The sequence below is a fragment of the Gymnoscopelus microlampas genome, assembly GCF_963454915.1.
Source record: "Gymnoscopelus microlampas genome assembly, chromosome: 21".
Classification (NCBI taxonomy): Eukaryota; Metazoa; Chordata; class Actinopteri; order Myctophiformes; family Myctophidae; genus Gymnoscopelus; species Gymnoscopelus microlampas.
Window position 1 is genome coordinate 36,144,635 of NC_139958.1, and position 27,604 is coordinate 36,172,238.

The window sequence follows — 27,604 nt, forward strand, 5'->3', positions numbered from 1 at the left end:
TTGCGGTGGAACATAAAGTGTACTCCTTTGGACGTGTCTTTGCTGACGACGCGGAACACTCGGACAAACAGATTCGTGTGGTTGTATTCAACACAGTGTCTTTACGCTGGGTGAAGTTGCCCCGAGTGACACCTGGACGAGGAGAATGTCACCTTGAGGTTCCCACCTGGCGCGACGGCTACAAAGCTGTGCCGACAGATCATACCGTCTACATCTGGGGAAATTCCGAGTGCAACGTGCTTTACGCGTTTGATGTGGACACCCACCGATGGTCGAAGCCCAGGGTTTCTGGGACGGTTCCAGAGGCGAGGACCGACCACTCAGCCTGTGTCTTGGGGAAGGTCATGTATATCTATGGAGGACACACCCAGACTGGAACTTTCAGACTGGGCCTCAAGTCTAGGATGTACAGGATGTTTGACATGTACAGTGTCAGTGACATGTACAAGTTGGACACCACCACAATGGTCTGGTCTTTAATTAATACCAGAGGAACTCCACCACCTCCTTCATCATGTCACACTGCCACCATCATCGGTACAAAGATGTTTGTAGTTGGGGGCTGGGGGCAGCAGTGGGAATCCTACAAGAACGTCAGAGTGTTTGACACAGAGACCAACCGCTGGCTGAGCACACCTTCTGAACAGCTTCGCTTCTCGGTAGGATCCGCTACGATCAGTCACGAAGATCATTCAGCCTTTACCTACAATGGAGAGCTGTACATATTTGGTGGCAGCCAAATGTACCTATTTGGTGGCAGGAAAATGTTTTGTCCCTCCAACAATCTGTGGAGATTCAATCCAGGGACCTTCTCATGGACGCGGGTTGAGCCCAAGGGGAAAAGCCCGTATCATAGGAGGTTCTGTTGCATTGTGGGAGATCGTGTCATCCTCCTTAAAGATGATCATGGCCTGCACATCCTAGACTTGAGTCCTAGTCTGAAGACGCTATGCAAGCTAGCAGTTATTCAGTACGGCGTTGATCAGGCAGAGCTCCCACACCACATCAGATGGGAACTGGCTGCCATGACTCAGGCCTGACAACATTAGACAAGGAGTTGGGGGGGGGGACTCCCAAACACGATTATTATCCGGCGCGCCTCCGCGCAAGTGGAGCTTACTATGAAACCGTGCTTGGGTTGTGTGTGTCCGTCTGTCTATGTGCAGTATTGTGTGCACTGCCTGTGTGCAGCCAAGTAAATGTCCAATATAGACAGACGTACCATACATCAAATGAGAGGTCTTTGAAAACTGAACACACCTGTCAAGGTTGCGTTTAATCCCGCCCCTTCCCCCGGAAGCCACGCCCTGGAGAAGGCTCCTATAAACTCCCCATTGAAACCCCATGTTAAATGAAAAGTGCCCGAATCGCTCCGAAACCTTTTCTACCCCCCCCCTAAGTGGGGGTCTACGAACAAATACTTCGGGCTCGGATTTTGGCTCCGCCCCCCCGGAAGTGGGTGAAACAGGCACTTCAAACACTTTGTTGAATGGTTCAAAAACATTCACAGTTTTTTTTTTGTGAATTTGCATTTTTCTAAGATGCTCCTTTTAACCCATTGAATGCCAATCACGTAGATCTACGTGAACCTATTTAAAGCCGCCACGTGCCAATCGCGTAGATCTACGTGAAGTGAAAAGAATTTCAAAATAAAAGTTTTTTTTTTTTTTTTTTTTTCCAATTTGACCCAAAGACCAAGGATATATGATTTATCGAAGATATAGGGGTCTATCCACTTCCTTTTTAACTTAAAACTTAAAAAATATTCATCTCTGCTCCTAAGTACTTTTTTGTTTTTCAATGAAAAATCTCTGGCACTGGCTAGAAATTTTCAGAAATAATCTCTGGCAGTTAAAGGGTTAACGCAGATTTTTTTGTTTTTTAAAAACATTTTTTTTATTGGTTACTTTTAAAAAAAAATTAAAAATTGCGTTCGCTTCCCGTGTTCGCGCGTCTTACTTGTTATAGTTAACTAGTTGAACTAAATACTACTGAACTAAATAAAAACTACAATAAAAAACTAACTGAAACTCTATTGTGTGTTTACAAAACTAACTAAAACAAACTCAAATTCCATCCTGATTGGCTAAGACTGAAATCTTAAGTTTTGCAGGAGTGGCCCATTTTGAAAAAAAAAAAATATTGTACAACATTCAGAACATACAGAGCACACTCATATAGGGGAATAAACGACCTATTCAGCCCCGACCTTCAGTGACCTATTCAATCTCAACCTTCCCATACATGGAGATCCCCATAAAGCACGTGGACGCGTGAGAGAAATGAGCGTGCACGTGTGTGTTCATTTATTTAACCTTCATTACCAGGCAAAGAAAGATTAACCCATTAACTCATTCCCTGCCTAGAACGACTAAAACGACTTTTAAAAAATTAAAAAAAATAAAAATATATATATATATATATATATATATTTTTTTTTTTTTTTTTTTTTTTTTTGACCCAAAGACCAAGGAGATATGTTTTTTCGAAGATATAGACTTTTTTTTCAATGAAAAATCTTGGCAGTGTTCAAACGCGGCCAGAAATAATTCTGGCAGTGAATGAGTTAAGGCTTAAGTGAGCTTGTACATCTGCTATTTTTGAATAGCCTACGCTAACATCTAAAATGATACAGATGCTTTCCCGGTTTCAATGGGTTAAGAACAAATTTCACGTATTTACAACTGCCGCCTGGCAGAAGGCAAAGCCTCTTGAGGGAGAGGAGGCTACCAGAACATCAACAGTCACGTTAAAACAATAAAAAGCAACACAACATAAAACAATACAATGTCATAAATTACAGAACAGCGTTAAAATGCACGCAATAAAACCGAACGCGGACACGAGTAGACGACATAAAACAGTGGCTGACAGTCTGAGGGACAGACACTTTGTTCGTAGGTCATTCCAGTCTGTGGCTGCAGCAGATTGAAACGACAACAAACCTAGCACAGAGAGAAAAGGGAGTGTGTCTTTTTGGCAAATAGTAAGCACCCTGATAAAGGACGTGTGCCGCAACATGTAGGTGTACTATTTTTTTTATATCCTTCCCATGCATTAGCTATTTCAATATAATAAAAGCTTTTTAAAAAAAAGCGTTGAAGTTTTTACACGGGAGTGCCTCGGTCTTTCCCTTATAACGCCATTTAACCCATTGATAACTGGAACGCTTCTGTGTCACTTTAGATGTCTTTGGCTATTCAAAAATAGCAGATATACAAGCTCATAGCGCGGCACCGAGTGCCGCGCTATGAGCTTGTATATCTGCTATTTTTGAAAAATCGTGAAAATATATTTTTTATATTTTTTTCCGAAAAACTGTTAGGATTTAGATTTCTTTTAAGAATCGCCTCAGGTCTTAATGGGTTAACCTAGCGCAGGGTTCGTTTTTGAGACCTTCAACAGAATTAAATGGGCAGATAAAGAACATAATGAGTATTTAAGTAAGTCACAAAAGCAAGACTGCGTATGTCTGTGTGTGCTGGGGGCTGCAGAATTCACAGAGAGTGAGAGAGAGAGAGAGAGAGAGAGAGAGAGACACGCGCAAGGTGAAGCACACAACTGGCATCCATCCCAAAAACTCTTGACAGCTCACTGCAATCACACCGACTGAAGGTTGAAGCTGGAGAAGGTTAGCCGAGCCCTGACTGTCAGCTCACTCCAGAGGGGAACATCTCAACAATAATCAGTCTGCAGAGGTTACTACAGCTCACTGGTCCTAAAAGCGGGGGGTCCTTTGGGTGGGGGGGGGGGTCCCTAGGGCTGTCACGACATACAAATACATTATTGACATATTTAACTCTCTGAGTGCCAAAAATGAGCTATCCCGAGTTTTTTTCTGAATGCCCTCAGTGCCAAGAACGAGTTATCCCGCGTTTTTTTTTTAAATTAAAAATGTATTATTATTATTTTATTTTTTTTGTTGGAAACGAATGAACCCAAGATATCGTGATCCGAAGATTTGCTGCTCCATTCACTTCTTGTTTAACTTATTACTGAAAAAGGCTGTATCTCGGCTCCTGAGCACTTTTTTTAATTCATACTGGCACAGTATGAACATATTCTTTTATTTCATTGGCAATGAGAGAGTTAATGTTATACATGTAAAAAAATAGCAGAAATAGCCGATTTACAAGCTTACAACGCGTCACAAAGTGACGCGTTGTAAGCTTGTAGATCGGCTATTTCTGCTATTTTTAATATTTGAAAACGTGTGAACATTTTTCAACGATTATGAAGATTATGCAAAAACAATTGCGATTTGACGATTATTATGTAATAATTGTCACAGGCCTAGGGATCCCCAGTAAAATGATTGATAGTTGGGAACCAAATGGACCTTTTTACGGGTCGGTAACTCCCTATGAGTGTACAAATGTAACACTGAAGTTCGGGGGGGTGCACCGGGTTTGAAGTCGGTCGGTCCCATCGTGTATGCGCATGACCATATATGGGCATATAGCGGTCGGAATCTGTGGCTCTGGCCAACCGGATGTCTGCATCTGTCAGTCCTCGTCCCTTTTATGCCCATATATGGCGATAGCTGATGGTCCATCAGTATATGCCCATATATGGGCATGCCCCCTAAAGTTTCTCTTTAGGGGGCATGTTTCTCTTCCTGTGAATGTATCTTACTGTGCTTCTACTGTTCTGTACTGTCTCTGTAACTTAAACAGCCGTGCTGTCTCTGGTGCCTGAAATTTCCCCCCGCAGGATCAATAAAGGTATTGTTCCACCACGTGATGACTTCAGTGTCTATCCCTCTTTTTTGAGTGGTGCCCAAGGCAACCACTCCTATACGTGGCTTTGTCTGTGTGTCCGTATGCATGTATGTATGACTGTATGTCCGTGTGTCCACCAAGCTAACATTGGTCAAGCATCACGTGACACGTGACAATATGTTGAAAGGGTGTGCTTTGATTGGCTAGCGAGACGCATGACGAAATAGAGCCCTATAAATAGGTGTGTCACTTTGAAACATTCATACATTTCATACATACATTTCAAAGTGACATCAGTGCCATCAGCCAAGCTAACATTGGACATGTTAGCTTGGCTGACTGAACATGTTAGCCAAGCTAAGCAAGGCACCACTCACTTCACACAGGGTGTGATTTTTAGCGGCGCTAGCCGCTCTACACCTTTAGGTATAGAGCGGATCCTGCTCTATACCTGACTTTGTCCGTGTTCACCGTCAACGTTCTGATTGGTCAGGTGCGTCAACAAAGTGATTGGTCAAGCTTCACGTGACACATGGCTATAAACACATTATAAACACATATCGATGACATAATGTATCAAAGGCGCCGCTACCTTCACACAGGGTGTGATTTTTTTCTACTGCTCATAGCAGGTGGAATCTTATTTTAGTATGGCACAACAAACGTACACCCAAACAAATGCAGGTTGATCTACAGTATGATCACACATACTGTATGCAAATTAGAGGAGTTCCTCTTGCATTCAGATTTCTGTTGGTTAAACCCATTAAGACCTAGCCTGGTTCCAGACGAATCTGCCTTTGCAAAATTGCATGCACTTTAGCCGTCGGCAGATTAGGTCTGGCCCCCCTCCATAGACATTTAAATTCTCTCCCTCCGCAGTTGTGCGGAACCAACCAGGGCCCAGTATCCAAATGTGGGCGGGCTTATCACCTTATTTGGAGCAATGACGTACAAGGAAGCACTGCTCTGATCGGTTCGTTCAAGGAAGCACTGCTCTGATTGGTTTAGGTCTAACCAATAGAGTCCGTTTGGATCTTTTTGTAACCGCCCCTTGGAAGAAAATCTACCGTTGATAGGGACCAGACTAATATCCACGCAGTATGTCGTGTGATATTGTCTGGCTACGCGAGGCTAATTAAGACCTGGAACGCATCTGTGTCGCATCTTTTTTTTTTTTAGCTAAAAAGTATTATTTTACACTTTGGCTATTCAAAAATAGCACATCTACAAGCTCATAGCGCGGCACCGAGTGCCGCGCTACGAGCTTGTAGATCTGCTATTTTTGAAAAATCGAGAACACGTGTGCAGAAATGAATATATTTATATTCTTTTAAAGCGAACATTTTCAACTCTAATCTTTGCTTCTGGGGGGTCCCTGGAACAAAACATTTTAAGATGGGGGTCGGCGGGCCAAATGCATATCGTTTTGGGGGGTCCTTGACATGAAAAGGTTTGAGCACCACTGATATAGAAACATACGTTTTTTTTTCAGAATACTGTTAGGATTTAGAAGACATTAGTAAGAATCAGCCTCAGGTCTTAAATGGGTTAAACCGAAAATGGAGGTGGGAGGCAGGCAGACAGACAGACAGACAGACAGACAGACAGACAGACAGACAGATAGACAGACAGACGGGCGAAGGTGCAGTTGCATTGTTTTCCTGTAGATTATCAGTAGGCTGTAATTTCGCCATCAAATGGTTATCAGATGACAATCTATGACTGCCACTGTACACGTCTGTACACACAACACGCACGATCTATAGCTAGAAATTCCAACGGGAGTGCGACTGAGAAAACATGTCCTACGCAGGAATCTAGAGTGCATTGTATTCCACATCGGTCTCTCTTTCTCTCTCTCTCTTAGTGTGTGCAGTGGTGGAAAAAGTACTCAAATTCTTTACTTAAGTAAAAGTATCAATACTGCAATGTAGAAATACTCCATTACAAGTAAAAGTCCGGAATTCAAAATTTACTTGAGTAAAAGTACAAAGGTATTGGGATCAACATATAGTTATGCGGAATGTCCCATTTCAAGTTTTCTTAATGTATACAAATCTTTTGAAAATAGCCGAAATATATATACAATGTATGTTTAATGTATGTTTAGTAATAATAATCAAAATCTACAAAGTATCTAGTAAATAGCTTTCATATAATTGTAGTGGAGTAAAAGTACAATATTTGCCTCTGAGATGTGGTGGAGTAGAAGTAAAAGAACAGAAAATTGGAATTACTCCAGGAAAGTAAAAGTACCTCAAAATTGTACTTAAGTACAGTACTTGAGTAAATGTACTTGCCACCACTGAGAGAGTGTGTGTGTGTGTGTGTGTGTGTGTGTGTGTGTGTGTGTGTGTGTGTGTGTGTGTGTGTGTGTGTGTGTGTGTGTGTGTGTGTGTGTGTGTGCGCGTGCGTGCGACTGTACGTGTGTGTGTGTGTGTGTGTGTGTGTGTGTGTGTGTGTGTGTGTGTGTGTGTGTGTGTGTGTGTGTGTGCGTGTGCGTGTGTCTGTCTGCGTCTGGAGGAAGCTCACATACCTCACAGTATTCATGAGGTCAAAGGGCAGTGGGAGGGGCTACCTGGAACACTGACACCGACGAGACAAAGGATAAAGAGAGAACAGACGGCGGGGCGGAGGCGCTCGACGCATGGGAGGCAGAGGAGGCAACGCTGGAAGCGGGAGATCCATGGAATGCATTGCGGTCAATGAGAGCCCGCTGGACAAGCTTAAGAACAAACACCGTTTCCCAATTTGACTCCTCTCAAAGCAACCCACAATACGTCTAGCCTATGCTGTAGTACAGTGGTTTTCAACAAGTGGTCCGGGGACCACCAGTGGTCCTTGAGGGAGTTCCAGGGGGTCCCCAGCTAAATGATAGATAGGAACCAAATGGACCCTTTTGGGTCTGTAACTCTGTGAGTGTACAAATGGAACCAAATGGACCCTAACGGGTCCATTTGGTTCCATTTGTACACTCTCAGAGTTAAATTAACATTGATTTTATAACATAAATTGGGGTCCCAGAGATAGAAATGCCATTAAATGTGGGTCTGTAGTCTGTATGCATGTTAAACTGGGGGTCCTTGAAATTGAAATGGTTGAGAATCACTGCTACAGCCGTAAAAATCGTCTCTTATTGGGGGTCCCTGGCATAACTTTTCAAACGGGGGTCCCTGGGCTAATGTGTGTCAATTTGGGGGTCCTTGACGCAAAAAAGGTTGAAAACCCCTGCTGTAGTACAAGGGTTCCCAAACGTTTCAGACCAGGGGCAGCCATAGCTGAGTGGTTAGTGAGCCCGCCTAGGGAGCCAGAGGCCCTGGTTGCCCCAGGTTCGATTCCAGGCCAGGCCAGCATATGTGTCGATGAAATGAAATTTGTCCCTGAGCAAGACCCTTAACCCCTAATTGCTCACAGTTTCTCATTGGAGAGGTCAAGGTCAAGGTAGCTTTATTGTCATTCCATACAGAACGACATTTGTTACTCAGGTCCTGGTTATGGGAGAGCCATGCAACAAGACCGCAAGGACTTTCATGAACGACCTGTTAAAAGGAATTATCCTTTAACCCCCAAAAATAAGCACATTTGAACTGGGGACCCCGCACCCTGACAAGCACTTGGAATTGTAGGCATTACATTTAGTTTGACTCGGTTCCACAGATAAATATTTTGAAAATAGCCGAACTGCGAGGCGTTGAGAGCCGATCACGAGTATTTTTGAGCGGTGCAACCGCTCCTATAAGAGGGTTTAGGACCCATCCGTGGTGAAAGTTTTTCTTTCCGTCGTGAAAATGTGTCTTTTGCTGTGACGCCATGCTGTGCAGGACGTGCTGTGATTGGCTAAAAAAAGAAAATCACACCCACTGGGTGTGCTGTGATTGGCTAGCGAGACACATGATGAAATTAACTTCAAACTTCGCAGACGCGCTGTGATTGGCTAGCGAGACGCATGATGAAATTAATAATAATGTAAAAAATGTAAGCACGTCACTTCGCAGGACGTGCTGTGATTGGCTAGAGAGACGCATGATGAAATTAATAACTCATAAATATCACCGCTCACTTCACACTGGGTGTGATTTTTTATACATCTTATACATTTGATAACTTGTGAAATGGGACCATGTGTGGAATGGATATTCTAACTTCTCAAGGACCCCTGAATACCCATGGCCTCTGGCTGCGGCTCCCCTATTATTTTGCTGAATGGATTTTTTTAACCACCTGAACACTAGCCTCCCTATTACTGGGAGAAACGTTTGCGTTGTGGAGCTTGTAGATCGTCTATTTTCGACGCTAAGGGAGACGCACAAACCTAAGAGCATAAATCAGTTGTTAACGTGCCAAGTGATGTGTGGTCCTCCTGGCATGTGCGTCTCATTTTTTGACGAAGAGAGATCAAAAGGCCAGCGCCACGGCGGAGTATCAAAGCCCTCGCACAGAGATGTCTACCTATAGCAGGAGACAGGGCCATGGTAGGATCAAAGAGAGAGAGAGAGGAAGAGAGAGAGAGAGAGACCTTGTATCTCCATATTTCTTCATGCTTTTCATGTTTGTTTTTTTTTGTAAATGAACAGTGGTGGGAAAAAGTACTCAAATGTTTTATTTAAGTAAAAGTATTAATACTGCAATTCAGAAGTACTCCGTTACAAGTAAAAGTCCGGAATTCAAAATTGACTAAAAGTACAAAAGTGTTGGTATCAAAATGTACTTAAAGTACCAAAAGTAAAAGTACTAAAATGTTTGAAAATAGCCTATCTACAAGCTCACAACGCGTCGCGATGCGACGCGTTGTGAGCTTGTAGATAGGCTATTTTCAAATAGCCTAGGTATAAGATAGGGCTAAAGTGGTTAATGTACGTTTTATAATGTAATAATTTATATCTGAAAAGTAACTAGTAGCTAAAGTTTTCAAATCATTGTAGTGGAGTAAAAGTACAATATTTGCCTCTGAAATGTAGTGGAGTAGAAGTGAAAGTATTGGAAATTGGAAATACTCAGTAAAGTACAAATACCTCAAAATGTTACTTAAGTACAGTACTTAAGTAAATGCACTTAGTTACTTTCCACCACTGTTAATGAATGCCCTACTTCGTTTTAGTGCAGTGTCACACATAAGTAGCCAAAATAGCCAATCTACAAGCTCACAACGTTGTGAACTACTACTGTTTGCAATTTTTTAAGAAGACATTTATATTGATATCAATTAGTCACCCCCATGGAGACTTGAATTCATGGATATTGCTTTGTTTTTAAGCCAATAATTTGATGACCAGCGGACCAGTAGGCAGCGGTTCCGGTAGGAGACACAAAGGAGACTCTTTGCGTCTCCTACCGGAACCGCTGCCAAAAAAATGCGACAAAAACCCCAAAATAGGAACTAGCCCTTGAACTGAAAGTGTGTCTGTGGGTTTTATAGATATTGAACCAATGCAAAGTACTAAACAAGAGTTTGTGACTAAATAATAACTATATTGGATCCATTAGAACACATGGGTCTTTTTTTTCTCCACATCCTGAGAGGACATACAAGGTTTCTACCCGGCAACGCAATTGAAACGTGATCACACAGGGCCGTCTCTGGAGCAGCAGGTTGCAGATGATTACAGCTGTGTGTGTGTGTTTGTATTACTATACTTGCGAGGACCAAATATAGTAGGATTTGAAGAAATATACATTGTGAGAACCGTTCTCCTGGTCCTCACGAGACAAATGGTTGTTTTACAGTTAAAAAAAACATTTTTTTAGAGATACGTTTACAATTAGAAAAACATTCAGGTCAGGATTAGACATTTAGAGGTTAGGTTTAGGGATTGGAATTAGCGTTAAACATGATTTATACTTAGTTGCGCGCCAGTGTCATGCACCGAAAAACAGCCGATCTACAAGCTCACAACGCGTCGCAGCGCGACGCGTTGTGAGCTTATAGATCGGCTGTTTTTCGGCATTAGGCGTAAGTTAAAACTGCCAAAATATATGTATTTTAAAATTACATTCATAAAATCGCTTTCCTAAAGCGTTGATGTCCTCACAAGTATAGTAATACAAACCTGTGTGTGTGTGTGTGTGTGTGTGTGTGTGTGTGTGTGTGTGTGTGTGTGTGTGTGTGTGTGTGTGTGTGTGTGTGTGTGTGTGTGTGTGTGTGTGTGTGTGAACGTGTATTATAGCTGTAAGCGTTCCTGCAATGCTTGTGAATGACAGCGAGAGTAGAGATTCTTCACCGTCTATACACTGTGGCTGCTCTATAGTTTACAACACTACACTGACAGTCTGCTCATCTCCTCCGTAGGAGGACGTCTGTTATGTTATGTACCGTATGTACTTATACCGTACTGTGCAGTTAAGCACATTACACTTTACAGCGTACAATACAAATGACCAGTGGTGGAAAAAAAGTATTCACATTTTGTACTTAAGTAAAAGTATCAATAATGCAATGCTGAAGTACTCTGTTGAAAGTAAAAAAGTCCGGTATTCAAAATTGACTTGAGTGCAAAAAAAAGTATTGGTATCAAAATGCACTTTAAGTACCCAAGGTAGAAAGTACTCATTATGCAGAATGTCTGCAAATGTGTAAAATGTACAAAAAAATCATTCGAAAATAGCAGATCTACAAGCTCACGATGCGACGCATTGTGAGCTTGTAGATCGGCTATTTTCAAATGGCTGAAATGTATGTAGGCCTGAAGTGGTTAATGTATGTTTTGTAATAATAATTTAAATCTACTAAGTAACTCAAGTTTTCAAATAATTGCAGTGGAGTACAAGTGCAATAGTTGCCTCTGAGATGTAGTGGAGTAGAAGTGAAAGTATTGAGAATTTGAAACACTCAAGTAAAGTAAAGAATACCTCAAAATTGTACTTAAGTACAGTGCTCGAGTAAATGTACTTAGTTACTTTACACCATTGACAGTGACTGTATATTGTACTCAGCAAACTATTCTGTTTGGTCACCAGACGCAAGTATAATGCATTGGAACGTTTTTATATATAATAATAATAATAATAATAATAATAATAATAATGTGTCTCTCTTTCTCCGTCTCTCTCTCTCACACTAACTAAACAACTTAAAACTAAAGAGGAAAAGAAAAGCCGTTGCCTAGTAACAGCGGTACAATTATAGCTTTCTCCCAGCAGTACGTGACACAGTGCAACAGTTTGGGAGGATGGATTGGAACTCCTTCTGATAGTTGGGGCTATTCTTAGCACCGCTTCAAAACTCCCCAGGAGGATGAACCCTCAAGTAGAATCAGTGGTGCTCAATCTTTTTCATGTCAAGGACCCCCAAAATGATATGTATTTAGCCGCGGACCCCCATCAAAATACTTAGTTCCAGGGACCACCAGAAGCAAAGATTTGAGTTAAAAATGTTGGCTTTAAAAATATATATATTCAAAGATTTGCACACATTTTAACGAATTTTCAAAAATAGCAGATCTACAAGCTCGTAGCGCGGCACTCGGTGCCGCGCTACAAGCTTGTAGATCTGCTATTTTTGAATAGCCCAAAGTGTAAAATAATGTTTTTAAGCTAAAATCTAAAAATGACACAGTTCCAGGTCTTAATGGGTTAAAATGAAAGGTGTCTAGATTTTTTGTTGTTGTGGTGGTGTGGGCGTTTGGACGATGTCTTCTCATAAGCCTTGGCAGTGAATGAGTTAAGACCTGAGGTTGATTCTACAAAATGCCTTCTAAATCAATAGTTTGCACACTTTCAAGATCTTTCTAAATGTTCAAAAATAGCAGACGAACTTGTACTGTATGTCTGCTAGTTGTCGGTATGTCTTGTCTGTCGGCCTCGCTTCAGTGGTCTCTCTATTGACGGAGATCAGTGGTGCTAAGTACATTTACCGTAAGTACTGTACTTGAGTACACTTTTGAGGTATTTTTGACTTTACTGGAGTATTTCCTACTCTGAATACTTATACTACACTAGATCTCAGAGGCAAATATTGCACTTTTACTCCACTACAATTATTTGAAAAGTTTAGTTACTCTGTAGATTATTATTACAAAACATGCGTTTACCACTTCAGACAGACACACACACACACACACACACACACACACACACACACACACACACACACACACACACACACACACACACACACACACACACACACACACACACACACACACACACACACACACACACACACACCTGTACTTTTACTCAGGTAAATGTTGAACACAGGTCTTTCACTTGTAACAAGAGTATTTCTACTCTTGAGGTATTGATACTTTTACATAACCCATTAAGACCTGGAACTGTGTCATTTTTAGATTTGAGCTAAAAAGCATTATTTTACACTTTGGGCTATTCAAAAATAGCAGATCTACAAGCTCATAGCGTGGCACCGAGTGCCGCGCTACGAACTTGTAGATCTGCTATTTTTGAAAAATCACGAAAATGTGTGCAAATCTTTGAATATATATTTTCTTAAAGCGAACATTTTTTAACTCAAATCTTTTTTTCTGGGGGGGTCCCTGGAACAAAATATTTTGATGGGGGTCCGCGGCCAAATACATATCATTTTGGGGGTCCTTGACATGAAAAAAATCGAGCACCACTGACATAGAAACAAACGTTTTTCAGAAAACTGTTGAGATTTAGGAGACATGTAAGAATCGGCTTCAGGTCTCAATGGGTTGTTAAGTAAGAACACGCAAGTTAACTCCTTCCACCAGTGCACACAGAGAGCAGAATCCTAAGGAGTTTGTAGGGGCTGGAGAGACAAAAGCAGGAAGGGGGCCTTTGCGGAAGCAGCTACCGGTCACCTTGACCCCCCCTGGACATTGCCGTGACAGGGAGGGGAGGGGAGATGGATGGACGACGGGGAGAAGAGGTGGGTGGGAGAGAGAGAGAGAAAGGGGACAGATGAAATATACCAGCCTGGGAAGCGGACGTGAGGTAGCGAGTACAACATAATAACGACGACGGGAAATAAATCTAGATCGTGATGGATCTAACCCAGATCCACGTGGGAAACGGCCGGGCGGCCTCTTCACGCGGGGGCCTCCCGCTTCGTGGGACCGGCCTGTGTCACGCCACAGTCATCCTCTACAGTATGACATGGTTGATTTATTTCTTTATGATTTATTTTACAGATTTTTGACTTTGCATTTAACCCATTAAGACCCGACGCGATTCTTAAAAATGTTTTCTAAATCCCAACAGTTTTTTGAAAAAGTAAAAAAAAAAAAAGTTTACGGTTTTTCAAAAATAGCAGATCTACAAGCTCGTAGCGCGGCACTCGGTGCCGCGCTATGAGCTTGTAGATCTGCTATTTTTGAATAGCCCAAAGAAATCTAAAGTGACACAGATGCGTTCCAGGTCTTAATGGGTTAATTACATTTCATTTAAAATTCTGTTCCATTCTTCCCTTTTATTTTGCATTTATTTATTTATTATTCTCTTTGCCTCTTATTGGCTTTAATTTTGTGATATTAATACCGCTTTTTATGTCAATGTATTGTACTAAAATTACCTGTCATTTTCGGTCAGTTAGTAATCGGATGGTATGTGTATCCGTTTCATTGTGTATCGAGTACTAGTGTCTGTGGTGTTTTGTAGTGGTTTGTTAATGCGTTTGTACGTGAACTTTTTTTGAAAAAACTCAATACAAATATCTAAATAATAATCTACAGTATGACACATCTACAACATATGACCAAAAAAATGGGCACATTTGCCGCTCATCGGTCCAGTAAGATTCGCTCTGTACGAATAGACAGACAGACCCGCGTATAGACTGCTAGCTTCCCTGCAAGAGCCATGCCGGGAAAAAAAGTGATAAAAGTGGTCGAAAAAAAATAACACAATCAGAGAGCTGAAGAGGGCGAGACAGAGACCACTGAGCAGCCAGTGGGGCGAGATGATGATTAGTGGACAGAGAGAGAGGGAGGAAGCAGGTATTAAAGCCTGTGTGACATGGGAGGAGCTACAAACGCATACGGTACAGAAATCCTATAGGGCAGGTTCCTCATGTGGGGAAACCCCCAAAGCCTTAACTCCGCCCCCCCCCCCCCCCCCCCCCCCCCAGACCCCGCCTCTTACCAGAGAGTCCTGCTGTGGAGCACGTAGGCTCGGAGACAAAGGGACCAAACAGTCTGCGCTGTCTGGGCTCCCAGACTCCACCGTTCTTCCTCTTTTTGGTTTGATTTTAACCACTGATCACAAGATGGGATATTCATTCTTTCCCATGTCACTCTCATGTTCATTGTTCAACCCCCACTTCCCTCCATCTCGAAAGTGCCGTATAAATGGTAAACGGTGCATTTACAGTATATCGCGCCTTTTCTCCAAAGTGCTTCACAATTACATTCACACACACACACACACACACACACACACACACCGACGGTGGAGGAAACCTTGCAAAAGGCACCAAACCTGCTCACGTGGCGCAGCTAGGGGTTCAGTGTCCTTGCTCAGGGACACTTCGATACTAACCCGGGGGGGGGGGGCCAGGGAATCAAACAGAGAACCTTTCCTGATAGCTCCTTAGCCACTCCCGCCCTACTGTCTTAATTTGAAATGCTGTTAATAAAGATGTGAAAGAGTCTAGTAACGGCGTGGCCTACGTTTACAATCTTAACCCATTCAAACCCGGAACACATACCGTGTAGGGGTGTGCCGATACACTCATTTCACCAAACGATACGATACGATATTTGGCTCACAACAATGTATGGGGGAGGAAAAAAGTAAATGCAAACAAATAATTCTGTTTTTGCATTATTCAGACATGCAAACTTGTAGCTTTTCAGCTACAATAGCCGTTTTCAATCCAAATAGGGCAATAGTGTGACACCTGACCCGAAAGAAAACAACATGTTGTCACCCTTTTCACCTCGGGGCTGTTTGCATGCCTGATTATAATGATTGTAAAAGAAATTAAAAAAAATATTTTTATTTTTTTTCAAAACGATATTTTTTTTCTCCCAAAACGATACATATCATCACGAAAACGTATCGCGATTTTTTTACTCAAATCTTTGCTTCTGGAGGTCCCTGAAAAAAATATATGATATATATATTCAAAGATTTGCACACGATTTTTCAAAAAATAGCAGATCTACAAGCTTGTACATCTGCTATTTTTGAAAAGCCAAAGAAATCTAAAAATGACACAGACGCGTTCCCGGTCTTTAAAGGGTTAAACCGTCGATAGCTACACCGCATGCAATGTTTGTGAACTAAAATCTGCGTCAATCACATTGCAGCTGTTCGGTGGTGAAAGCCTCGTTATACAAGGCTGGCCTGCTTGTGTGAAAGTCCTATTGTGGTGAGAGGGTCTACCTCACCTATATGCAGAAGAGCTTCACGAGAACACGCACGGGTTCTCAACTACGACCCGACGTTCACAGGTTCGATTCATCAGCCGTTTCCCGACGTACTTAGACCGCGTTCCATAACGCCACGCACATCAACATTTTGATGAGACGGACACAGAGACACATACAGTCAGGGTCCCCACACATTTTTAGCAATGAATTTCCAAAACCTTTCCAAAACCTTTCCAGAATATTTAGCCCAATTTCCAGGCCTATATAACAATCATTCAGCACAATAATGTGTCTCTTACTCCTATGTACAATGCCCAAAGATAGGCAGTGTAGCAAAAATAAAGCATAGAATATAGAATAGTACAATTTCATTCAACATTTCGTGCAAAATATTGCCTTTGCCCCATTTATGAATTCAAAAGTAATGAAGGATGCAAGGGCGTTTTAAACTACTTATGTTACATATTTCGTGTAATGTTATACATGTTTATGAAAATGTTTTGTAGTAACAAAATCAATAGCCAAAAACAATGCATAGCCAAATATTTTTCCAGGACCCTTGATAAATTCCAAACCTTTTCCAGTAATGGATTTTTTAATTTTTAATTTCAAAATATTTCCAGGAATTTCATGACCGTGGGGACCCTGTACAGTATAGACTCAAGAATAGGAGCAACATTTGTATACACATAATTCTGAAATTAAACCTCCGCCAGGAAGCCAGCGTCGACTTTGACAGCAAATTTGGATTTTGTTTCGTCTTTTGAATAAAATTCCATTTAGTTTTAGTCGTATTGTATTCGTCTGAAATGTTTACGTTTTTGTCTAGTTTTAGTCGACTAAATCATCAAAAGATTATAGTCGACTAAATCTGCAGTCGATTTAGTCGACTAAATCGTGTTTTGGCGGACCTTCTTGGCGTCGCACTGGCTGATTTTACACTGCACTGCATGCTGAAAATAGCCGATCTACAAGCTCACAACGCGTCGCAGCGCGACGCGTTGTGAGCTTGTAGATCGGCTATTTTCAGAGCGCGACACCCCGAGCGCAGCCAAACACAAAACGACTTGTCTTTTAGTTCTACTGGATCTCTTCTCCACTAGTCCCTCACTAAACATTTTGGTCTAGTTTTTATTTGTTGACCAAATAGACAATATATTTAGTCTTAGTTTTAAACGTGATCAAATGCAAGCAGGAACCTACTGAACTGAACTGGCTCCAAAATGACTTCCGCACATCGCGGCCAAGTTGCATAAATAAAGTTACTGGCTGTTTGCTCAGGATGTCAGCCGTACAGACGGTCTCAGTCTCTCTCCCGCTCTCTCTCTCTCTCTCTCTCTAACACACAGAGCGGTTGCCGTGTACATGTACTCAAGTAATGTACTTAAGTACTATTTTGAGGTACTTTTACTTTACTGGAGTACTTCCATTTTTCTATACTTCTACTTCTACTCCACTACATCTCAGAGGCAAATGTTGTACTTTTACTCCACTACGACTATCTGAAAACTTTAGTTACTTTGTAGGTTTTGATTATTGTTACAAAACATACATTAACCACTTCAGCCCTATATACATTTCGGGCCATTTGAAAATAGCCGATCTACAAGCTCACAATGCGTCGCGATGCAACGCATTGTGAGCTTGTAGATCGGCTATTTTCAAAAGATTTTTTTTTGGATAACTTGTGAAATGGGACATTCTGCATGATGAGTACTTTCTACTTTTGGTACTTTAAGTACATTTTGATACCAATACTTTTGTACTTTTACTCAAGTAAATTCTGAATACCAGACTTTTACTTGTGACAGAGTATTTCTACATTGCAGTATTGATACTTTTACTTAACACGTTGGGTGCCAGCATTTTTTCATAACAACTTACGTTGGGTGCCAGCATTCTCCCCATTGACTGCGCTTTACTGTTTAAAGCTCTAGAATCCACGACGAGTAAATCCATGTAAAAAAAAAGCATCCATTCATTATATAGAGATCTCGTACAATCGGGGGGGAAAAAATTAAAAACATTCTGAAAACCGTTCCATAGTTGCAGCCAGTTGAAAATAGTCAAAAATACATTGTAAAAAAAAAAGTACACAGGAGCCGAGATACAGGCTTTTGAAGTCATAAGTTAACCAGGAAGTGGATGGGAGTCTAAATCTTCGAAAAATGATATCTCCTGTTGCTATGGAGGAAAAAAGAAAAAAAAAATGGATTTTTTTTTTTTTCAAAAACAGTATATATACCGTTTTGGCACTCCATGGTTGTAATTGAAAAGAAGTATATATAATGTGTTAAGTAAGGAATGTGAATACGTTTTCCACTCCTGCATAATAGTAACGTTCATACTGATATGATATTAGGCTGATGAGCTTGGCAGGCAGTGAGTTAGTGGGTCAAAACACTGACTGACTGAGGGAGGGAACTAGTGTGCTGTAGACATGAGTTACTACCATTATTATTATTGTATTACAGTATTATATAGTGTATTATACAGTGCATTATACATGTCTGATTATTATTGTTATATGTGATTATTGCTATTGGTGTACTACATGGATGATTATTATTAATATTAGTGTACAACATTATTGTTATTATTCATTATAAGTGACCTTTCGGCAGTGGTGTAAACATGTACTCAAGTACTGTGCTTAAGTACATTTTTTAGGTACTTTTACTTTACCGGAGTATTTCCAATTTTCAATACTTTGACTTCTACTCCACTACATCTCAGAGGCAAATATTGTACTTTTACTCCACTTTTGAAAACTTTAGTTACAAGTTGCTTTGCAGATATAAATGATGACATTATAAAAACCTACATTAACCACTTCAGCCCTATTTCATACCTAGGCCATTTGAAAATAGCCGATCTACAAGCTAACAACGCGTCACACCGCGACGCGTTGTGAGCTTGTATTTCGGCTATTTACAAACATTTTAGTACACTTATTTTTGGCACTTTAAGTACATTTTGATACCAATACTTTTGTACTTTTACTGGAGTCCATTTTTAATCCCGGACTTTTACTTGTGACACGGTACTTCCACATTGCAGTATTGATACTTTTACTTAAAGGAGGAGTTCCAAAAAATGACTTATTTTCTATCAATTGCACACCCTATGAAGCCTTGAATCCATGGATTCTTTTTTGTTTTTGTCGCATTTCTATGCTAATAATTTGATTCCCGTCTCCTACCGGCTAATGTATCCGGTAGGAGACACAAAGTTGATTATTTGTGTCTCCTACCGGAAATACACACGGTCATCAAATTATTGTTTTAGGAATGCCACAAAAACAAAAATAAATCCATGAAATCAAGGCGTCATGGGGTGTGTAATTGATAGAAAATAAGACATTTTTTGGGTGAACTCCTCCTTATAATAAAGAATTTGAGTGCTTTTTCCAACCACTACCTTTCAGTGACAAAAGGAAGGCAAGAGCGGTCCAAGTATGGCTCCATTGCACACATAACATAACAGTACAGTATGTATGTCTGCGTATGGATTCACAAATCAATGATTAGATTTCTTCTGGCCTGCCTTTCCTTCCTTTACAATAGGACGCAGGGTGGAGGAGGCCACAGTGGAAGCGGCGTGTAGTACAAAGTATTCCATGGAGGCCATTTAAAAAAGAGAGCCGTTTACACGGGTCAATCTTTTTACCATCTTCCTCTAACAAACCTTCCTACCAAACGTCCTCCGGCCTCACTCAGCGGGAAGGAAAAGGAAGCCCAGTTTCCCCCCCTCGAAGCTATTAGCTAGCTTTTCCCAGGCACCGGAATGGAGCATCGTGCGCGTGCGAGCGTGCGCGCACACATACACACACACACACACAACAGTACCTTTGGCTTTTTAACCCATTCAATCCGGGAACGCATCTGTGTCATTTTAGCTATTCAGATCTACAAGCTCACAGCGCGGCACAGAGTGCCGCGCTGTGAGCTTGTGAGCTTGGTGAGTGAACGGTATCATGTTTCTGTTAAAGGGGACGATCACACAGAGACATTTTTAAACTGAAATATTTGCTTCTTTGCTTCTTTGCATTCTACAAATGTCTTCTAAATCCTAACAGTTTTTTGAAAACACTTATGTTGCTATAATATCAGTGGTTCTCAAACTTTTTTCATGTCAAGCCGCCAAAACATTTTGTTCCAGGGACCCCCTAGAATCAAATATTGAAGTTAAGTACAGTACTTGAGTAAATGTACTTTACACCACTGCTGGGTGGCGAACCGGTGACCTTCCGACTCCCGGACGTCTTCTCGGCCCACTCAGCTATGGCAGAGAGAGATGATGATGATGCCAGTGCATGCAGAAAAACAGGAGATCTTAAAGCCTTTGTACTTTGTTGTAGGACGGCGCCGCCAGACGAAAAGAGCCAAAGTATGAGCTTGTCGATCGGCTATGTTCAGTGAGTGACACTTATGAAGGACTATAAATCCAGTTTAATAGTGTACAAAAGACAGACAGGATGATTTATTCATATGAGAAAAGAACAAAGAGAGAGATAGAGACAGACAGAGAGAGAGAGAGAGAGAGAGAGAGGGAGAGAGAGAGAGTGTGGTGGAAAAAGTACTCACATTTTTTACTCTGTTACAAGTAAAAGTCTGGAATTGTAATGTACAAAAGTATTGGCATCAAAATGTACTGAAAGTACCAAAAGTAAAAGTACTCATTGTGCAGAATGTCCCATTTCAAGTTTTCAAACTCTTTTGAAAATAGCCAATCAACAAGCTCACAATGCGTCGCATCGCGACGCATTGTGAGCTTGTTGATCTGCTATTTTCAAATAGCCAAAGTCTAAATAGGGTTAATGTATGTTTAGTAATAATAATCAAAATCTACAAAGTAACTAAAGTTTAAAAATAATTGCAGTGTAGTAAAAGTACAAAATTTGCCTCTGAGATGTATTGGAGTAGAAGTAAGAAGTACAGAAAATTGGAAATACTCCAAGTAAAAAAATACCTCAGAATTGTACTTAAGTACAGTACTTGAGTACATGTACTTAGTTACTTGAGACCACTGGAAAGAGATGGAAGTGAGAGAGAGAGAGAGAGCATGACCGTGAGTGAGAGCGAGCGAATTCCAGGGGCTTTGGCATCCCCAGCTTGTGTGTGTGTGTGTGTGTGTGTGTGTGTGTGTGTGTGTGTGTGTGTGTGTGTGTGTGTGTGTGTGTGTGTGTGTGTGTGTGTGTGTGTGTGTGTGTGTGTGTCCGTCCTCCGCTGGATCCCAGCATACAGCCCCACACATCCTATCCAAAACTCCAAAGCACAGACCAGACGGACACGGACACGGCTGACCCCCGTCTTCCATCCACCTTTTCTATCTGAATGAAAGGAAACAGCCAACTGCTGGCTCCCAGACCATTAAAAAACACAGGAGGAAGCCATCTTGAGTGGAGCAAGCAGCTTAAGGGCCTGGGCTTTGGCCGAGAGATGATGATGAGAGGTAAAAGAATTAAAAAACAGCAGCAGGCAGCCCACGTCTATCTACCGAAGCCAAGAGGGGAAGGAAGGCAGGACGACGGCGGTCGCGGTTCAAGAAAAAGCTTGGACCCAGAAGCTTTTTTGGAAGGAAGAGGAGAGAGAGAACAACCTACGCCATCCAGGTAACCTCCAACAACCCCCGAAACCGAGTTGCGTAACAACACCAACGACAAAAACAATGGTTGAGTGTGTGACAGCCTCACCTGACATTACAGACTCTATCTGCTACAAACTCAACTACTAGGGCTGCTGCGTGACGACAGATTTCTTTCGGATCGATTTGAGGATTCTACACCACTGATTCTTAAACGTTTTTTAAACCCATTAATACCAGGAACGCATCCGTGTCATTTTAAGATTTCTTTGGGCCGTTCAAAAATAGCAGATCTACAAGCTCGTAGCGCGGCCTATTTTTAACTCAAATCTTTGCTTCTGGGGGATTCTACAAATGTCTTCTAAATCCTAACAGTAAAAACGTATGTTGCTATATATATCAGTGGTTCTTAAACTTTTTCATGTCAAGGACCCCCAAAATGTATTTGGCCGCGGACCCCCCATCTGAAAATGTTTTGTTCCAGGGACCCCGATAAGCAAAGATTTGAGACAAAAATGTATAAATATATTGAAAGAGCACATATTTTCACAAATTTTCAAAAACAGCAGATCTACAAGCTTGTAGCACGGCACCGAGTGCCGCGCTACAAGCTTGTAGATCTGCAATTTTTTTGTAGCCAAAGAAATCTAAAAATGACACACATTCTTCTCCGGTCTAAATGGGTTAATGTCAAGCACCCCCAGTTTGACATGCATTAGGGCACGCCTCCCCGAATTTGATACGTTTTGGATCTCTGGGACCCCAATCTACCCTGTAAAATCCTCAGCGTTAATTTAACTCTGGAGAGTTTACAAACGAACCCTCTCAGAGTTACAGACCAGCAAGGTTTCATTTGGTTCTATTTGGGCCTAATTCTCAATCATTTAGCTGGTGACCATCTGGAACACCCTGAAGGACCCCTGGGGGTCCCTGAACCCCATGCTGAGAACCAGGGTTCTAGGGAAGTAATGGACAAAGAAATACTACGTCAATGTAGCCTCATGGGCTTCCAAATGGCCCCTTACGGGTGTGTAACTCTCAGAGTTATGGGGGTCGTGGAAACCACTGTGCTAGACTAAATGGAACAGAGCCTTCATTAGTATCATTGGTAACACCTGTGAAGGAAGTGATAACATGGCTGCTGTGCATAGAGCCTATATGCTGACACCGCTTTGACCTGTGACTGCCCGAGCTGCACTTCAATCCGTTCTCCACTGGGGGGCAGTATAGCAACTTATCAATGCACTGTTTCTGCCCATTTGACTGCAACGTCTCTGTCCCACCACTAGGTGTCACTTGTGTCACAACAACAAGCCACCATAGACACCACATGTTTTCAATGGGAAGTGTTCTTCTACACCACGTTGGTGAGACAGTTCAGGCCTATATTCTTCAATAATGACATTGTGTTGAGCATTGTATCATAATATAATTATATATATTATAAGATAACACACACACACACACACACATGAAATGCCACATCAAAATGAGCAATTGCTATTACTTTTTGGTGCCTGTGTTTCTTTCCTTGTGCCACAAGAGAGCGCTCTCTGAAAACAAATTGGCTGATGGTGTTGATAGTTGTTTGTCTAAGAGCACTGTGCTGTCTCATTCCAGTTAAAAATGTGTGAGAAATGTTTTATAAAAATGTATAAAACATTGACAGAACAGACTCTGCAAGAACACCAATAGATTGGAGAGTATAGGTCGGGTACAGGGTAATGTTTAGTGTTTATATTGGGACTTACGGAGTGTAGATGGGGGAGAAATCTCTCTATGTCGTTCATGTCTATGCCATCGTCGTCATCTACTTTACCTTTAATCATCCTGAGAGAGAGAGAGAGAAAGAAGGAGACAGACAGACAGACAGAGACACAGAGAGAGAGAGAGAGAGAGGGAGAAATAATGTATTAATAGGAACATTCATTGTCGACAAATGCAGACAGACGAGCTCAGTGAACAGACCAGCGTTCGAATAGAAAAACCCTACAGGCTGCAATCAATTGTGACGCATTAGGAAGAGTATGGATGGATACAGAGATAGACACATGGCTGATGCTAAATGTAACATTTAAAAACAATGGTTGGACAATGAATAATAGGACCAGGGACGCTGGCTGTAGTCTGGAAACCAATACTGGTTGCAACAGCCATATTGGAAGGAAATTGGGCCTCTTCTTACTTTCTTCACAGATGTTACCAATGATACTAATGAAGGCTCTGTTCCATTAAGTGTAGCACAGTGGTTCTCAAACCTTTTAATTGCAAGGACCCCCATAACTCTGAGAGTGTACAAATGGAACCAAATGGACCCTTACGGGTCCATTTGGTTCCATTTGTACACTCTCAGAGTTACACACCCGCAAGGGGCCATTTGGAACCCCCTCAAGTGTTTCCAGTGAGCCAACATGCACACAGCGCCCTGACTCTGTTTGACCAGAACGGAACAGAGACTTAATTAGTATCATTGGTAACACCTGTGAAGCAAGAAAGAGGAGGCCCAATTTCTTTCCAATATGGCTGCTGTGCATAGAGCCTATTAGGGCTGGCACGATTATGAATTTTTACCTGACGATTAATTGTCACTCAGGTAATTGCGATTAAACAATTTAAATGTGTTTCTGTCGTTGAACACTGTGAACATGTGAATAGAAATTGCGTTTCTGTTTGGCTTTTAGGAATTTGAAGTCGCACAGGTCAGATATGACCTAAATATATTAGTATTATACTTTCATAAAAAACATTAATAGTGGAAATAGCAGATCTACAAGCTCACAATGCGACGCGTTGTGAGCTTCTAGATCTGCTATTTCCACTATTTTTTGAAAAAGACGATTTATACAAAATAATTGCAATTCTCTCCAATAAATGCGATGAGGCAATTATGTAATAATTGTGACAGGCCTAGTAATACTTATATACTATCAATATGTCACACGCTATCATCCGTTATGCATGTACAAATATCGACTAGTCTGCAATAATGTTGTAGAACTGAACCGAACTGTTAAATCCATATGCTGAAACTCAGAACTGTGCTATATATGTAGCAACAATTATTTAGGAGAGCTTATTGGCGAGATAATTGGTCGACTGTGAAGTAACAGCACGTTTGCGAACACATTATAAACTATATCTGCGCTGAGAAAGCAGATGTTTTGCCATGTTGTCTGGGAGAAGGGATTATGTCACTTTTTACTTAGCTATTGAGAGCCTTGGCCAGAATAACAACGACTAGAATAATCACATCTTATTTTAAACCACTTTCTGCTTAAGCCTCCCTATTTTGGGCATGTCAGTGAAACTGTCAAAAATGCACGCACGCACACGCACAAGCACACCCACACACACAATTGGAGATGTACAAGCTCACAATGCATCCATTATTTGAAATTTGGCCCAAAGTAGGGACGACAGAGTCATTTTGTTTAAGATATGTTTTTTAGCTTTTCTGCCTATATTTTGATAGTATAGGGAGAGAGAGACGGGGGACTGACATGCAGCAAAGGCCATCGGGCTCGGGAATCGAACCCGTGACTCGCTGTCAGGCTGCATTAGCCACTAGGCCACCGGCTCCTGGGTCACCAGTGTTAATGTGGTTAAAATTACATGTACTTACTAGCCAACGAGTTTAATCGCACATTATGTCCCTAAATGGTCATATTCACCATTGAGGCCTTTGAGAAACCTCATATCTCCATATTTCAACTTACTTTTTTCCCTAAATCAATGCCCCTACTTCACCATACAAGAGTGTCACATAAAAGTAGAGAAAATAGCAGATATACAAGCTCACAAGCATGTATATCTGCTATTTTCATTACTTTTTAATGTTTTAAAAATAATACTAAAAAAGGAACCGTTTTGGATATACAAGAAATATTTTAAAAATAATAATATAAAAGGAACTGTTTTGGACATACAAGGTTTCCACCCAACAGCAGCGTACTGTAGAATGACAATTGGCTGATGTGTATTGGTGTGTGATAGACTGGGTCATCCAGGCCTTAACACAACCACGCCCCAACCGAGCAGAACAGAACGAGCCCAGTGTTGCCATGTTCGCTTATTATAAGCGACTTTGGGCTTCTTTTGCAGTAAAGTTGCTTGCTTGTAAATATTGGTAGTTGCGTTTTTTTGGGCTTGTTTCTAAAGTGTGGCTGCTTATTTGGGCTTGTTTCCTTTTTTTTATTTTATTATTACAAATATTTTCATGTCATGGACCCCCAAAATAATATGTATTTGTCCTTAATCCCCATCTGAAAACGTTTTGTGCCAGGGAGCCCCTATACCAGATTTGTTTGTGTGTTTCAAAGATCGTCCAAATATTTCACATTTTATTTCAAGATTTCACAAGCGTCGCATTGCTTGTGAAACAAGTACTGAGCTTGTAGATCTTCTATTTTCAAATAGCAGATTCATATAGGTTTAACCCATTAAGACCTGGAACGCATCTGTGTCACTTTTTCATTTGAGCTAAAAAGCATTATTTTACACTTTGGCTATTCAAAAATAGCCTCTGCAATAGATCTACAAGCTCATAGCGCGCTACGAGCTTGTAGATCTGCTATTTTTGAAAAATCGTGAAAATGTGTGCAAATCTTTGAATATATATTGTTTAAAGCGAACATTTTAAACTCTATTCTTTGCTTCTGGGGGTCCCTGGAACAAAACATTTTGAGATGGCGGCCAAATTCATATCCTTTTTTCGGGTCCTTGACATGAAAAGGTTGGAGCACCACTGATATGGAAACATACGTTTTTTTTTCAGAAAACGGTTAGGACTTAGAAGACATTTTGCCTATAGTCGCTTCTTTTGGGCTTGTTTTCATAGACCTGGGTTGATCTTTTCTCTCACAAAATCCGGGCAAACACTGAAAAGAGCCTCGGGGGACAGGGCCTTACCCCTCCTGGTGGATGTGGGGCAGATGTTTGGCGGTGGCTTTGTAGTGCTTCCTGTGGAACTGGCTGAAGTCCAGCTTCTCTGGCTGCACGTCCCATCCTGCACCCCTAAAACACAAGGCGACACACACACAGAGACACTGGCTTAGAGATCAGCTGGAAAAAGTGCAAACGCAACACAAAGCCAACATGGTCTTTCGGCTTTTTTTTGTTCCGTTCTACTTTGATTCGTGCTTGGTGTTGGGGTCAGGGTTGCCAGATCTGATTATTATAATTTCCCCGCAAGATTTTATTTGAAAATAGCCGATCCACAAGCTCACAACGCGTCGCATCGCGACGCGTTGTGAGCTTGTAGATCTGCTATTTTTCAAATAGCTGATGTATATGTTAAAGTGCTCATGTGGCCCATCGTCGCTTCTTTTGGGCTGTTTTTCCTAGACCTGGTTGCTTGTTTCTCTCACATAATCTGGCAACACTGTTGAGGGCACTTACAAGTTTACGACTTTCCCCAAATCTTAATTATTGTGTTTTTCATCCGACTGCCTCAAGTCAAGACCTGATGATTTCCTGCCCACTGTTGGAATCTGAGTTGTTTTGTTCAACTTTGTTACACCTTTACTGTTCCCGGTCAAAAGGAACTGCCATTTTGACTAAAATGAATAGGTAAGACTCTATTCAGCAGATGGAAAACTCTCTCTCTCACACACACACACACACACACACACACACACACACACACACACACACACACACACACACACACACACACACACACACACACACACACACACACACACACACACACACACACACACACATCTAGACGGCTGGCCCCCCTGCAGTGACACACCGTAAAAATCGTCATCATACATCATTCAAAATCAAACGTTTTAGACAACCATGTACCACAGCAGGTCAAATTGCTCAATTAAGGCCACACAATGTGCCTTAATTGAGTTCACTGCTCGCAGTGGAGGCGAGACACCGCGGGTGTCGATTAGATGTAAATGTCCGGTTCAAAAGCCAATTGTGGAGGAAAACTTAATTGGTCTTGCAGCAATCAGATGAAAAACACTACATTTATGATTTTGAAAAAGT

The 27,604-nt window shown here is 41.4% G+C and overlaps 1 protein-coding gene across 2 annotated transcripts in view; it reads right to left on the reverse strand.

Moving 5' to 3' along the window:
* The window catches only part of ctif (CBP80/20-dependent translation initiation factor), a 106,462-nt gene that overhangs the window by 39,797 nt on the left and 39,061 nt on the right, over nt 1-27,604 (reverse strand). For both annotated transcript variants that reach the window (XM_084046618.1, XM_084046617.1), the window contains exons 6-7: nt 26,510-26,614; nt 23,353-23,431 (exon numbers count right to left, since the gene is read on the reverse strand). In XM_084046618.1, the coding sequence (XP_083902744.1) occupies nt 23,353-23,431; nt 26,510-26,614 (184 nt within the window). The remainder of the gene's footprint in view (nt 1-23,352; nt 23,432-26,509; nt 26,615-27,604) is intronic.